The sequence below is a fragment of the Fusarium tjaetaba genome (genome assembly GCF_013396195.1).
Source record: "Fusarium tjaetaba strain NRRL 66243 chromosome Unknown NRRL66243_c0000188, whole genome shotgun sequence".
Classification (NCBI taxonomy): Eukaryota; Fungi; Ascomycota; class Sordariomycetes; order Hypocreales; family Nectriaceae; genus Fusarium; species Fusarium tjaetaba.
Genome location: NW_023501384.1, coordinates 1,386 through 16,676, shown reverse-complemented (window position 1 = coordinate 16,676; position 15,291 = coordinate 1,386). Strand labels below are relative to the sequence as shown.

The 15,291-nt window shown below is 48.4% G+C and overlaps 4 protein-coding genes across 4 annotated transcripts; 3 read left to right on the top strand and 1 right to left on the bottom strand.

Moving 5' to 3' along the window:
- Positions 1 to 1,173: 1,173 nt before the first annotated feature.
- Positions 1,174 to 4,787, top strand: FTJAE_8567 (peroxin 26; the record flags this gene model as incomplete). The annotated part of the gene is made up of 6 exons (XM_037355396.1): positions 1,174 to 1,661; positions 1,711 to 2,593; positions 3,038 to 3,300; positions 3,815 to 4,292; positions 4,350 to 4,418; positions 4,488 to 4,787. The coding sequence occupies 6 exons, from the start codon at positions 1,174 to 1,176 to the stop codon at positions 4,785 to 4,787; spliced, it is 2,481 nt and encodes an 826-aa protein (XP_037204284.1).
- Positions 4,788 to 5,634: 847 nt separating this feature from the next.
- FTJAE_8566 (epoxide hydrolase) lies at positions 5,635 to 6,669 on the top strand (the record flags this gene model as incomplete). The annotated part of the gene is made up of 1 exon (XM_037355395.1): positions 5,635 to 6,669. One exon carries the CDS (start codon positions 5,635 to 5,637, stop codon positions 6,667 to 6,669), a length of 1,035 nt encoding a protein of 344 aa, XP_037204283.1.
- An 844-nt stretch (positions 6,670 to 7,513) lies between these two features.
- FTJAE_8565 (DUF1682 domain protein) lies at positions 7,514 to 8,915 on the top strand (the record flags this gene model as incomplete). Its single annotated transcript, XM_037355394.1, has 2 exons — positions 7,514 to 7,580; positions 7,684 to 8,915. The coding sequence occupies 2 exons, from the start codon at positions 7,514 to 7,516 to the stop codon at positions 8,913 to 8,915; spliced, it is 1,299 nt and encodes a 432-aa protein (XP_037204282.1).
- A 941-nt stretch (positions 8,916 to 9,856) lies between these two features.
- On the bottom strand, positions 9,857 to 12,625 carry FTJAE_8564 (uncharacterized protein; the record flags this gene model as incomplete). The annotated part of the gene is made up of 7 exons (XM_037355393.1): positions 9,857 to 10,805; positions 10,862 to 11,029; positions 11,080 to 11,702; positions 11,756 to 11,835; positions 11,893 to 12,146; positions 12,214 to 12,348; positions 12,546 to 12,625. The coding sequence occupies 7 exons, from the start codon at positions 12,623 to 12,625 to the stop codon at positions 9,857 to 9,859; spliced, it is 2,289 nt and encodes a 762-aa protein (XP_037204281.1).
- Between the last annotated feature and the right edge of the window lie 2,666 nt (positions 12,626 to 15,291).

The window sequence follows — 15,291 nt, the reverse complement described above, 5'->3', positions numbered from 1 at the left end:
GATTTACTGACCATTATTGGATTGTATGATATTCACATAATAAGACTAATAAGAGTAGTAGTAATAATAATAATAAATAAGAGTAAATATTGAAAATGACTTACTGGTATCTAATCATGGTACATTTAACTCTGCTATAAGTCAGTGCCTTATATTTAATGTATCCTGCCGAGCCTGCTCAGGAGAGGCAAGACATCACTGGATCTTGATCCTATTAGTGACAAAAGACTCGGGAAAGTTGTCATAAGCCTAGGACGTTTTTATCATGATATCGTCTGTCAAGGTCTGAAGTCTTCCTGTTCCTTAATAAGACATACCTTAGTACTATGGTAGGTCATTGGATCAATGGGAAATGAAGACACCCGTTTAGACAACAACAACATACAAGCAGCGGAGTAGATGCCGAGCTTAGGTATTTAGCCTTTCAGAAAGTTCGGAGCGAATTACCCTTGAGTTGCATCATAGTCAATGATCAGATTCCGTGTGTTCACTAAGTTATTGAGAAAATCGATACGATTTATCATTGTTGTATCCAGGTAGGCAAGGAAGTCTTGCTTTGAATAATATTTGCTTATAATTCCTTACTTTATGTCTAATAATAAATGCCGAATGTTTGAGCTGTCAACCTCGGCCGTGCTTCAGCCGTTGTCGGCTCCTCTTGATCGGAACTGGGGGATGCGCTGGAAATGGAGTCTTGCCCCCCACCTGGAAGTCAAGAAGTAGGTACCCGTACCGAGGCTAAAATTACTGGATTGTTTTCCTACCGTTGACCTGGTTGGCTGATCAGCTTTCCCAGCTTCCCAATTGTTATGTTGCTCCTACAAACCACATGTCACGGCCTTCTTGACTGAATTCGGCCCTGACGCGTGAGTCCCGAAATTGGCCCTTTGCCTGCGTTCCTGAGTCCCCGTACCTCTCTTGTTATTCCGACGATGCTTAATTGAATCATGAATCTGGGGTGATTCAATACATTTGCCCTGTTTCTCCTTTTGTCTCACAGTCTTCCACCGAGCTCCGTTTCCGTCACATACCGCCTGTCCTCTATACGATCCCAACTTCAACTCTCTGCTACCTCCAAAGGACCATTACCGCCTTTTATGTGTAGATGATCCTAAGCCTCAGCAGCTTCCGTGCTAGCGATTCTGAGCCCATTGCTCTAAAACAACTGTCAGCATGTCTTTTAACAACCACGCCGCTTACAGTCCGACCGCGATGTCATCTTCAACTGGACCTTCTGGCCTGCCAAACAGCCTCCTATCGACATCTATATCCTCTCTAGCTTCTTCTACCTCCTCACGGCATCCTTCCCAGATTTCGAAGACCTATCGACAGGCTTCTACTTTATTCCTCACGCGTCGTTTGCCCGAAGCTCTGACAACACTACTCCCCTTGATTACTCCACCCGAACATGTTGACGACGGCGAACCTGCGCCAGTTGCTCGGGCATCAAGAACGACTCGCATTAAGGTCTGGAGCCTGTATCTTACCATCCTTAATGGTATTGTCGAGTTAGAGCCTGAGGAGGGTAAGGATGCTTTTGGAAACCAAGAATGGAGAGCCTTGTGTACCAAAGTTCGCGAAGGAGAAATATGGGACGAGGTAGTCACGAATGGTTACCATGGAGTGGAGGGCGATGTTGACTCCGACGTAGTCATTAATCTGTAAGTCGTTTGGAATGTGCCGAATTGAGACATGAACTGACTCGAGCAGCGCGACAATATTGTTGGCACATGCCCGTGACCAGAAGCTTAACCAGCACAAACTTGAGGCCTATCTGGCCGCCTCCAACACACCAAATCTTGATGTTGCCGGGCGGCTCGCTGAATCAACGAGCTCGCCTATGTCGAACCGATATCGGTCTCCTGCGAAGGGGGCGAGTGGCGCCAACACACCTAGAGACCTAAATGCTCGTGTGAAGATTCTGGAGTTATACACCCTCCATGTTCTCTTACGCAACAACGAATGGGATTATGCTCGTGAATTCATCAGCGTCAGCTCAGTCCTAGACGAAGAGCGCCGCGAAGCCTTCTTACAGGCATTGCAAAGCCTCCACGACGAACAGCAAGAACAGGAAAGACTTGAGAATGAGGAGCGCCAACGACAGGAGAATGAGCTGAAGAGAGAAATAGAGGAGGCGAAGAAGCTACGCGCCGAGAATGAAGAGAAGGAAAGAAAGCGGATAGAGGAGGAGCGTATGAAGCGCGAAGGGAGCGAGGTTGATTACGGGATTGACGATACAGCTAGCCATGCTGGGTCAACTCGACCTCGGAAGGCCAGAGCTCCATCATCTTCGTCGTCGAGGCAGTCAAGGCCTCGAGGGACGAATCAAGCAGGCCCCAAGGCAAATGGCAAAGCAGTCTCGCAGGCCCCAACTCTTACATCACGCGCTTCCATGGTTATCACACAACTGCGAACTATTATCGAACATTTGGGCTCCTCACTGAACTCGAACCCAATGTTCCTATTCAAATTTCTGGCGTTTGTTATGGGTTTGATTCTCATGTTGAGTAACACCAACATTCGGGAGAGAGTGAAGAGAATGATTGCGGTCTTTTGGTCCAAGGTCAAGGGCACAGCTGGAATGGGGGTGAAGGTCAGTTACATTTAATCAATTCTTTCCATTGTATTATTTTATCTATTAGTATCTCATGTGTTACGAGGAGTCCCTGGGTAGAACCTTTCTTTTTCAGCCATAGTGTATTTCTCAGGGGCGAGTTCTGGCAAATTTGAATAAGGAACAAGCTACGGAGTAGTCAATTGTAATTACTAGGTAGCTGCCGCTCAATCCAAAAAAAAAAACACACGCGTTTTCATATTCCCTTTTGCGCCTAAACACCTATGATGACAGATCTAAGTTGACCATAAATCAACCAAACACCATACTGCACGGCCAGCCTAGGCCACAACTCGGCTAGTATTGCGTTGTACGATTCGTTTTCTTTTGGTAGAATAACTGGGAGGATATTGTCAGCAACCTGCTGCCAAGCCAGAATTCAATCGTGCAGGGACTACTCACATCTGTTCTCGAACTGCCAAGGTTTATAATCTTAGGGCATCCGTCGCGATCCTTTTCAAGGCGTGTACATTCGAAACAGTAGAACGCGTCCGAGATGCCTTCACCACCGCACACAACGCACTTATTCTGATAGTTGCCGAAACTACATTCGTCACAGATGCGCACGAGCGTCGTGGGCCGAACGTAGGAGTCGCAAACTGGGCATTTGCCATCGCACTTGTCACAGAGACGACCGATGGCGATACCGGCCTGTTTGCGGCACATAACAAGATCGCTGCGCGACAGTCAGTTGAGCTGCTATCATAAAAAGACAGAACCAATGGTTACTTACGGATGATGGCGAGACATGGCTATGGCGATGTGGGGAAATAATGTATGAAATATTGTTATAAGACGCACGGTCAGGATTAGTGATATGTTGAGGAAGAGAGGAGGGCGTAAAATTCCGAGGCAATGTTGTAAAGTTCAAGATTGGAGATTTCTCAGCCTTGTGAAAGCGATTCTGAGAGCTTCGAGGGGCGACAGAGCCGCTAGCCAATCAAGACGGTGGGTCGCTGTAGCTCTTGCTGCTTCCCACGACATCACAATCCCCACCTTTCTCAGCCTTGACAAGGGACATCACCAGGCTTCAGCCTACGTTTCCTTTCCATCCTGTCTGATACTGCTGAATAGGCTGACTCTATGTCTAACTATACGCGAATAGCTAGGCTTTTATAACGATGATCAAAGATGGAAACCAGAAATGAGTGCTTTTGAACTGAAATCCTTCTTCTCTGTACCTTACTAACTTCACTCTAGGCTCCGTGCCTTGGATGATACCAAAGCAGACCACGAGCAACATAACGATACACTGTCTGAGTATGCACCGAAAAAAGACTCCATGAAAAGAAAGGCTTCAATAAACGCCGGCGAACTCTCCCCGAAACGAACGAAACATGACGAATATTTCCGCGAAGCACCAAGCGAACCACGGAAGAGGAACTCATCTACAAACCGCCACAATTCATATGGGGATTCTCCAGACATCGACATAGATCGCCGTAAAAACGCGACGCAAGAAGAGAAGAGACGCGGGAAGCGGCTATTCGGGGGTCTTCTCAGCACTCTGAGCCAGACAAGTGGCAGTGTGCAGCAGAAGCGCCGTTTGGAGATAGAACGCAGACAACAGGACCGGTTACAAAAGCAGAATATTGAGGAAGATAGGCTGCGTGAGGAGAAACGACTACGACTCACTGAGATTCGAAGAGGCCAACAACTGACGTTTGATGAGGAGGTTGTAAGTTGGCCCCTGGTTCACCAAATACTGCACTGTTGAGTTGACAAGATCGCATAGATGCACAGCAAGCATGCCAAAATGCTTGCGATGGCTCCGTACCTACGCACAAAATCAAGGCCGCATATCGTATGTTGACTAAAACACCTATCACTTCGAAATTGATATTGACACATCGAGTACTATCTCCCTTGGAAGCTCACAGCAGAACAAGAAGATACGATAGATGATCAGATCCGGCAAACGAAGGTCACAATAGAACACGAAGTTGGAAGTTTGAACGCTAGGAAAGGGCGACAGGCGAAAGGAGGAAGACAACCATTAGAGACAACAGCGCCGTCAAGGGAGGACTTAGATCACGACTCCGCCGACACGAATGAGCCCGAAAAATCGCCACATGGTCAAGAGAAGCCGGTTCAGGCGTCTAATCATGACCATCATCACGATGAGTCGGTAGATGTATTGGAGGAAGCTGAAGAAGATGTGGTGATTTACTGATTATTGTCACTGGAGTGGTTAATTTGGATGCAGTGCACGGACTGCTGTCTTGTTTTGAGTTGTTGACCTGGACGAGGAAGTCTTCTTCGGTTTTATTCTGCACAACTTCCCTGTTCGGAATCGCGACAGAATGTAGAGATCTCCTGTTCATGAAAGAAGGCGCTTTCTGTTGGATCTTTATTATCAAGCCCGATTGCTTTACTATTATTAATACAATTTGATACCCCATGGAAGTTGTGTCGGGGTTGTCTTCTTATTATTTTGCTATCTCGTTGTCTGCCTACTCGATCTCGGACTCGGACTCGGACAGACCGCTTCAGCGCCTCCGCCGTCAACCCACCATTGACCTACACTACGTTATGTAACATGCCGAGGACGAACGTATGCCTCGTTAGTTGGTGTAACGCAACAGCAACAGTGGGAAGATATGTATCTCTTAGCCGCGATTCGCAGTCCAATTATCCTAAATTAGGAAGTCCTCCCGTTCATGCCTCGGTTTACTCGGACTCCACCCTACAACACATTCAGAGCTGGCCAGGATCAAACTTGTGCTATATAGACTGACCTTGCGCCGTGCAGTCTCAAGTTAACAGAAATTCTCATATATTTGTGATTTCGGTCCCTACAGGTGACTGGTACTTTCTTTGTAAGAATTCAGCTGAACAAGGCACCTACGAGCCATTGACAACCCGAAAGTGAGTACCGTATTCCAGCATGATGTAATTCAACACCAGCTGGTTTCCCCACGCGGACAGGCAACTTTATTTAAACCTAAAGTTTCACAACATCCCATCATTAACAATCTCAACAGACCGCACAAAGAACACGGGACGGCAAGTTATTCAGTATGGCTCCTGATAAGCTTGTGCCAAACGACTCTCGGGTCAAGACCGAGACTGCCCAGATTCGGGGTAAAAACTACAAGTACATTGTTGGAGAGCCCGAGGGTACCCCGCTGGAGACAATAGTTCTCATTCATGGGTTTCCAGATCTTGGATTTGGCTGGCGCTATCAGGTTCCCTACCTCATGTCCCTGGGATTTCGGGTCATTGTCCCCGACATGGTGGGATATGGCGGTACTGATGCTCCAGAGTCACTTGAGGAGTACACATACAAGAGCCTTTCAGCTGACATTAACGAGTTGGCTCGAAAGTACGTCGGAGAGGATGGACAGATCATTCTTGGTGGACACGATTGGGGTGGTGCTATTGTATGGAAGGCCGCCTGCTGGTATCCTCAATTGATTAAGAGTGTCTTCAGTGTCTGCACACCCTACATGCAGCCCAAAGAGACGTTTGTCCCCCTCGAAGCTATCATTCAGAGTGGCCATCTGCTCAATTTTAGCTACCAGCTACAGTTCAAGGGCCCCGAGGTTCAATCGCGTCTCCAAGGAGAGGAAAAGATCCGGCAGTTCTTGAATGCCCTCTATGGCGGCCGAACGCCCAGTGGCGATCTTGGGTTCTCTGCCAAGGACGGTATCTACTTCGATAAGCTACCGGAACTCGGTCCCTCGCCACTTGTCAGTAAGGAAGAGTTGGACTACTACGCCAAAGAGTATGCCTCGAAAGAACCACCTGAGCTGCGTGGCCCTCTAAACTATTATCGCATGCAGGAGCTCAACCACCGCGACGATGCAGAGGTGGCCAAGAAGGGTGGCCACAAGTTTGAGATGCCAGCTTTGTTTATCACTGCAACTGACGATTCGGCTCTCCCGCCGTCTATGTCCAAGGGAATGGACTCGGCTTTTGCTAACTTAACTCGGGAGGAAGTCAAAGCGTCTCACTGGGCGCTATGGCAGGCTTCTGAGGCCGTGAACCAACATATCACGAAATGGCTTGATGGGGTGTTGGATGGTACCTTGAAGGCAAAGGCATCTCTATGAGCAGAGATCAGATATTCGGCCTCTGCTTCACATGATCTCAATAGGTTTAATGCGCACGCACTGAGTGACTTTCTGGACAATGAGTATACGCCATTCTTATGTGTCCGAACCTTAGCAATGGAAATGCATTTCACGGTTTTCCTTGCTTCTTTATATCTGTAATAATGCACAAGACACGGCGTCCAACTTGTGGTAACCTCACACAAAGAAGTTTTAAGTCTGTCGCTCCAAACTTTAGAGAGTCGGAGGCTTTTTGAAAGCTATTTGCTTGCCGGATGGGCTTCGCTGAAGTACAGAAGAATCCATAGAAGCAAGGCATGATATGACCAAGAACTATCCACGAAAACGTAAATATGACGAGGTCGATAACCTAAATTGATAATAAAATACCAAGAATTTCGCAATTTGATTCCCTTTAACTGTCAATGTATAGCTATGTAGCGTTCATTTTGGCATGGTGCATGCCAACTTTCCTGCTACTGGGGCTTCACTCTACTTTACTGGGTATCCAAGTAGATCGTTCATACCGGGATTATAGCGGTCAAAGCATTCCTCTTTGTCTTGATCCAAGTTTTAGCTCTGGTGATAATTCAATCCGTGGTAATAAGAAAAACCCATGAAGAAGCTAATCAATAATTGAGCTCAGATACCCTTTAAAGCTTAGCTTTAAGATGCCATCAGTTGGGTTCGTCTCCACCTTGCCAAGCTATTGGAAGGTAAGCTCTCCGCATCACCCACATCGCCTATTTCTTTGCCTCCTTAAGCCGTGGCCTCTTGCTAACTTCGCTTCGCTTCTTCCCCTCCTCAGCCACGACCTCTTAATCCCCTTGTCCAAGACTCGAAAATGGCATCTTTCTTGAAGAACGCCTTTGGAGGTGCAAAGGCCCCCGAGCCTGCGAATCCAGATCCCGGTTAGTATCACCAAATACTCCAAGTATTTGACAATTGCGCAATATTGCGACACGCAAAGAGTGCAATTGAATGTCATGACTGACACGCGACATCCTCCTCTAGATTTTGCAGACTTCGCTGAGGCTCCCAATCCAGTTCCTGAGGCCGCTACCCAGGATGCGACAACTGGGAGTGCTGCTGCTGCTGCTGCTGCTACGGCCGTTCCATACACCAAGTGGTACAATGTCCACGAGCGTCACTCCCTCTCCGAGTTCAGGCTTGAGGGCATCATTCTCCTCATCTCGAGTTTCATCTTCTTCCTTCATATGATTGGCGCTCGTCGCAATCGCTCCAGGGCCAAGGCTTGGATTCGCGCTCACGCACCCGTTCTCCAGAAGGAGTATGCTCTTGTTGGCTTTGGTGGTGTACCCACCTTGGATAACGAAGATGTCAACCCCGATACACTCATTAAGGAGAAGTCCCTCTTTGAATTTGCAACGTACGCTACTGGTCGACAGAACACGGCTTTCACCGACTTCAAGCTCACTCTGACCAAGAAATTCAACCCAATTGTCAACGGTTTCGAGCATGTCGCAAGCTTTTTCGTCGAGACTGTTGATGCGCCTAAGGATGCCGTTGAGGTTCTGACCTACCCCTTTGATGGCAAGGAGAGTCTTACAGTCCCCTCTGCTCCTGGTGCTTCTGAAATCCGTGCCAAGGATGCTAAGAGCACCTTCGACGGTTTTGTTTGGGGCGTTGTGCACAAAGACGTCATGCGTCGCGTCCGCGACGACCGATATGATGTGTCTCTCACCTTCACCAAAGATAACCCTAAGCTTCCCGCTTGGCTCACTGTCATGAGCGAGAGCGCCGAGATCACTGATACGCTCCTGACTCCTGAGCTCATTGCCGCTGTTCAGGCCGCTGGCGACCTGTTCGAGTACATAATTATCTCCGATCAGCCTGTTGATAAGCCTGCTACCCTTGAGGAGACGACTCCCCGCAAACGACTCTTCCTGAAGTACGCCCTCCCTTCCAATGGCAATTACGATAATCTTCTCCCTCTCTTCTCGCACTTTATCCAGCTTCCCGATGTTCTTGTCAAGGTTGCCCATTTCCGTCCTGAGGTTTCCAAGAAGATCCGCAGCACCCGCGAGCATGCCATCAGTGAGCTTAAGAAGACCGCTGAGAGCCAACGTCAAGAGGAACTTCTTCTTGAGAAGGAAAAGGCCCGCAAGGCTAAGCGCGATGCCGAGCTCAAGGGTCTTGATGCCAAGGCACAAAAGCGATACCTCGAGAAGGAGAGAGAGAAGGAGATGCGCAGGTCTCAGAAGCGACAGACACAGCGTGCCTAGAGCAGTCATTTCCTTGTATAACTGGGCTGGTTCAAAGAGCCGACAGTGAAAAGATGCATATTAATGGCGGTTTCGTGTACGGGTACGGAATTTGTAACAGTAGTTTATTTATCAGCCTAATCTATGATGGTGCTTGCCTCGTCGCCATAAACATTTCCTTCTTTTTTTCTCCTCCTACCTAGTCATTAGGCTTTGGGTGCTGTTGGATACAGAGGTACCCTGTCGGATTTGAACGATGTTCAATGGTATCGGTGCAAAGAACTAGAGTATTCACTTTGGTATGTGAAAACGTGCATTGACTTTTCGCCAGGTTGATGTCCTTCTTCCTGGCATGTGCTAATGCAGACTGTCGTTCACCATCGTTGAGTTTGACGTTCTGAGTCAAAGACCTCTCGTGGCAATTGCTTGTAAGTACTCGAGGCAATTGAGAAATATAACGAGTTCTAGATCAAAACCAGTGGTATTGGTTAAGCAAGAAAGAAAGAAAAATACGATTGTGTTTCCTCATACTTTCCAAGCCGTGGCGTTCTGTGTGTTTGATATTGCAATATTCGTTCTCTTGAAACCGACTTCGCAGGACAAGACAGCTGATGAGGTCATGGCGCCTGAAGAGTGAGGCAATGGCCTTATGTTTCATAATGTCCAACAGAGCCAAGATTGCTTCAGCAATGCGAGCAGCGAGCAAACACCGGAAGTTATGCTGTACCTCAACCCAGCACTCCTATTATCATACAGGCCCTCCGCAGAATGTTGTTCCGTAGCATAGCTATGCTGGCACTGGGTACGTGGGTTGGGCAAGTCTGATACTCTGATGGTATGCTTTCTCGGCATCTCAGCCGAACAGCCACAGCTATGGAACATCCCGCAACCATTTGTGATACATCCTTCATTCTCCTTCAAGAACGTGAAGTAATCAACTTAAAAGAGGTATGCGTGGAATTTCATGGGCCCATCCACATGCCCCCGTTAGCTGTGCCAGCCATACTGTCAGGACTAGGACCGAAACCGTATCCAAAGAGCGTAGAAAACTCGTCCATAACCTGAGGTACCGATGGAAAAGTGGTATCCATTCCCACAAAAGGGCTCGGAGCCTGCATCGTTGGCATACCAGGTCGAGCAGTCGTACCTGTGCTTCCTCTCCAAAATGCATTTGTATTTTGAGGTAGCGGCAAGGAAGTCTCGGGTGATTCTTCTTGCCTGAAATCCTGAAGAGGCACGTCATTCTTCCAAAGCAATTCCCATTTCTTGAACCGCGAGTAGTCAGTTTCTCGGCCGGAGGGATCACCCGTGGCATCAAGTCGTGAGATAGCACGTTCAAAAACTTCGATCAGGGATGCTTCAGAACGGGCCGACTCTCCACCTGCTGACATCTCCTTGATCATAGCCATACCAGTACGCAGAGCGTCACGTAGCCTATCCGTTTTCTTTTGCAGGCACTGAGTGATGATGACCAGGAGAGCGGCACGACAGGAACTGAATTCCGTGTATGATGCCCGTGCAAGACCAATCGTGCTTTGAAGAAGATGGCATGTGTCGATTATGGTCAATGCAGCCTCCACACAATCCGCAACCAGGATCGACCGAGGATTGGACTTATGAGGAGTGTTGGGTCTTTGGTTATTTGAATCAGCGGGTGAACTCGACGTGCTCGCGTTACCACGCACGACTTCGCGAGGTAAGATGAAGGGCCGCCCAGCGTACATTCGCAGCAGGCAATACTCTAGTTTGAGATGCGTATCTGCACGTGTAATAGGGTTTTGAGGATTAACTTCTTCGTGAAACGCGGTTTCGGGCAGTGCGTCCCACCACCTTCGAAGTTCCTCCTTCATATCGATGACCCGTTGCAAACCTTCATTCATCTCGTGTTTCTGTGCGGTTCGAAGAACAGAGCTGCCAATGATGATTAGCTTCTTGAGAATACGGCTCAGAATAGTGCAAGTGCATACATCTCATGCGCAATCTTACCAAGCGCCTGATTCAGACGTAACGTTGCAAGCATGTGCGCAACATTTGTAGGGCTTGATGGCATAATGTCTGGTCGATCAGTGGGCATCTCTGCGTCGACATCTTTACTTAGAATAGATAAAGGCCGCCCGTGGTAGATACCAACCCGTCTGCAGCGGTTAGTTTCCAGGAATTCAAAGACACAGTCAGTAAAACATACTTCTCTGTCGTATAGGCTGTCCACCATACGCGGTTCCGGGTTTCACGAACGTAAGGATCAAGTCCACCAGCAGGCCACTTCCTATGCATGCCATTCTGGATGGCGAGCTTTACCGCGAGATTAAGGTAAATGTACGATAACCCTGAGGCGTCAAGTGGCAGGGTATAGATGCCGATGAGAAGAATGGCCTGGACACTCTCCAGTGATGCAACAGTAATGACATCGGGAACGAGCTTGCAGGCTTGTTGATAGAACATAACACCTATTGTATCCTCAGAGAAAGGGCTTGAATCGTTTGACTTGCCATGAGCATCTCTTCCCGAGATCGAATCAAGATATGCGTACTGAGTTCCAATCGCAAAGATGATCCAAATCATGCAAAGCGTCCCCACTTCACGACGGGATAAAGCCCCGGGGTTTTGGTAAATTAGGTCGATCTGTTCGGCGAGCCATCCACGTTCAACATAGAAGTAGTTGGTCTCGGCATGCTTATAGAAAGCCTGGACCAGGAACTCGGCGACATATCGAGGAGGCAGTGCAGAAAGTGATGCCTGCGTGTTATTCGCTGACTGGAGCTCCTCGGCTCGATAATACTCTTTGAAACTGAGGGGGCCTGGTGCATCCTAGCGAAGGTCTAAGTCATTCGTTCTTACAAAGCAAGGCTGGAGCAACATACATGGCGCTCTGGTACGCATTGTTCGATCCATTGTTTGATTCTCATTGAGAAATTCCAGTGAGAGAACTCGCCTGAGTAGTCTATGGGCGATATTGGTTAGTTACTTGTGAATGTTGAATACCAGTAGTCTGTCTTACGAGTAGTGTTATTATCCAGTGGCTGGACAGTATAGTTCTCATCTTCTGCCCCCAAAAAGTCGGAGCCTGGAGAATCCATAATCGGAGCTTGTCGTTTAACTTGATGAGCGTCGAAATTCTTGTTGTCGATGGACTCGGCCATAGCCTTCAATGATTCTGTATCAAGAGAGACACTTCCAGCATAGTGGGTGATAATCTTCTCCATGTAAGAAGCGCGCTGAAGGAGCTCAGCGTTCCCTGGGCCGGAGCGGTTCCTAAGCTCATATGCGTCAGCAAGCTTGAAAACGTTGAACGGCATGCGGCGATGCTATTGCGAATTACCTCGATGCGCCATCACCTCCTTCGGCATCTCTGGCAGTCGGACCTAGGAACTCGCATTGTCGATGCAGGCGCGTACATCTTCGGCATGGTACACCACCGTCGCATTTCTCCTTCTGTCGTCGGCAGCCGTCGCAGCTACAGAACACGATCAATCAGCATTTGGAAACCAGAACAGTCAATGAGGGCAAAAGATAAGCGGGAGGCAAGTGATTCACAGGTGGTGACATCCGGAATCTGATGGCAAGGACAGGGTCTGGAAACAGATACTCCGGTCTGTCTGCGCCGGAGACGACGCACAGTGGCGGAGTGAATCAAAGGTTTAGTGGACGTACGCTCGGAGTGCTCGCTTGCGTTCTCTCTCGGCTTCCCGGCGCTGCCGACTCTTCTGCACAGTCTGTTGTTGCTTGTCCATCTCCCGTTCTTCGGATTGCGCGAGTCTGCGCGGGGCCGGTTTGCGGCGGCGGAGCGGATGGACTCCTGCTCCTGGGACCTCAAGCAGCGGGAAGCCCGTAGACCCCAGCAAAATGCTTGGGAGGCCGTGAGGTGCGGCGAAGCAATTGTGTTAAGTAACTTGCTTAGTTCAAGGGGTCGGTAATAGTTTGGGGGTAGGATTGATGGTTCAAATTGGCGGATCGAACTTGAAGTGGTTTTATGGCCCACGTACAGGTAGATCGAGGCTTGAAAAGCGACTTAGTGGCTCCATCCAGGACCCTGTTGGTGGATGCACAGAAATGGTAGCGACTAGGTAGGTGTCAACAGCCAGTCTTCCAGGAGGACCTATTGCAGGCTACAGCGATGCAAGCAAGAGTTTGTTTTGAGCTTCGGCAGTTTAGGGTGAGGTACCTATCGTGTCTTTCGCTTGCTGCGATTCGAGAAACCACGCGCCTGAGAGGTTTTTTGTAGTTGAACTTCTTAAGGCAACGCCATGCTAATTGCTGAACAAACAAGGTGGAAGCTCAAAGTCAAGCAGAAGAGAGGAACAGAAGAGTTCAAGTAAGGTAAGACGCGGGGAGCTAGCGTCTATTTTAGTGCAGTTGGCGGAACCGCATAATGTAATTCGCTTGCCCACGCTTTTGAGTCTGAGACGATAGTACCTACCTAACGTTAGGAGACAGAAGCAGAATAGGCCAAGTACTAGCTACTAAGTAAATACCTTAAGCTTACAATTAGACGATTTATTTACGACGCAATGATACAAGGGCATTAGCCCAATAACTCAGCAACCTGCACGACAGACTCTAGATGAAAGAAGAGGGAAACTACCTATACACGCACAGTCACCCTGGCTTGACGCTCTGTGTCGCTGTAGCTCCACGATAGCTGACGAGACAAGCTGGTTGGCGCGCAACGCCAATTGATTACAGTGAGTGAAGAGGCATCAACTTTGCTTTTTCTTTTACACAACACGCACGCACCATAGTACGCACAAGAAGGTCTCGGCCAGCTCCTTAGCAGCTTAGTAGGTACTCCTCGGGGGGAAATAAAAAACGACCCCTCGATGGGTGCAACGCCAGCGAATTTTGGTGCATTGGGGGTCGTTTATTATTTCCCCCCCTAGGTACTTTGTTGTGCATTATGCCGTTGGCGGTCGATCCCGATCCATTGTAGTATCAGAGTGGCATTGTCGACCGACAGGTACCTCTTCGTGAAAGGGATAAATCATATGGCGGCTTCCATCTTTGTTCAGCACGTTAGTATCAACCTACTGGTGTTCTCTTTGTGTCATCTGTATGCAAAAGGCACATATTTAAACATTTCGCCTGTCTGTCTATCAGAAGACCTGCCAGCCTGTCTTGCCTGCTAGCTACCTGCCCATGTGTCACTCTGTATGTGGGCCTGTCTCGACGGTAGATGTGGTCAGAGAAGAACTAGAGCCCATGTCGAGAAAAAGCAACGCAAAAGGTGATGCAGGGTCACGACCTTTCACCTTGTGCACATGACAACATATTTTGTGTACGGGATACTTGTAAGAACTATAGGTTATGCCTCAAGCTGGTTGAGTATCACGACTCGCGACATCAAGTGTAGCCTGTGGCCTTGAAGCATATGACAGCGGAGCGGGGCGGGGCGGGCCCCGCCGGATCGCCATCAGGGCCAATTCAAGTGACAAGTGCATTACAAGTAAAGATCACGGGATGCTTTCCTCTTGCTGAGGAGCAAGGAAATTACATACGAACAAAACCGGAGCGTTCTAATCGGCCCCCACAATACCCTCAGCTAGGCGAATGATGCCACCACAAAGCTGGGGGAAGATGCCATACGGAACAGACATGGGTCAAGTTATGGAGAGTCTCTTCAACCAAAGCTATGGTACTGGCTACCATTAGGTAGTCTACATCGGCAACTACCTCAGTATAGTTAGACTAGTTCTGGTGAATTTTAGGTATGTAGTTTACTAATAGTTATTGACGATATATAGAGAGAGAGAGCGCTGAACGCGGCTATCTATATATGATCTGGACATGTTTTCAATAGCATACATCGTCAGTAGATTCACCGAGATTTGTGGTAGGTTCAAACGCTACGTGCGTCGTTAGCAAAAAGCACTCAATGACCAGCATTAATTGGTCAGCGGTCTTCCATTGCCATTAATGGGTCAACCTTGTGCCGCTTTGATCGACAGGCCAGCCTTGATCCCTCAGGACCCATCGATGTCTCGCAGGTGCACAGACTTCACAGACCACCAACGCCCTACGTTTGTTTTTTAGACTGGCTGAGACAGGAGCATATCGGTCAAGGAGACTACTCTTCGCTTATAGCCTATCAAGAACACATCTAAGGCCAGGGCTCAATCAAAAACACTCACTGACCATGCCTTGAGTTTGCGGGGTTGACAGCTTTTGATCCGATGAGATGAGCACGGTGACGAATCAGCGGGATCTTGCAGGCTGTCAACTCCTGATCACATCTCATTGGTGCAGATGTCATATGTAGATCTTCTCCCACACGGCTAATAAGACCAACACCAACATCCATTTCTATGCTCTATGCGTTATTCCTCATACAATGTACAACGGATACCGCTTGTTTTCCATGTACATAACAAGCTAACAGATTTAGGCGACAGGAGACCATCGG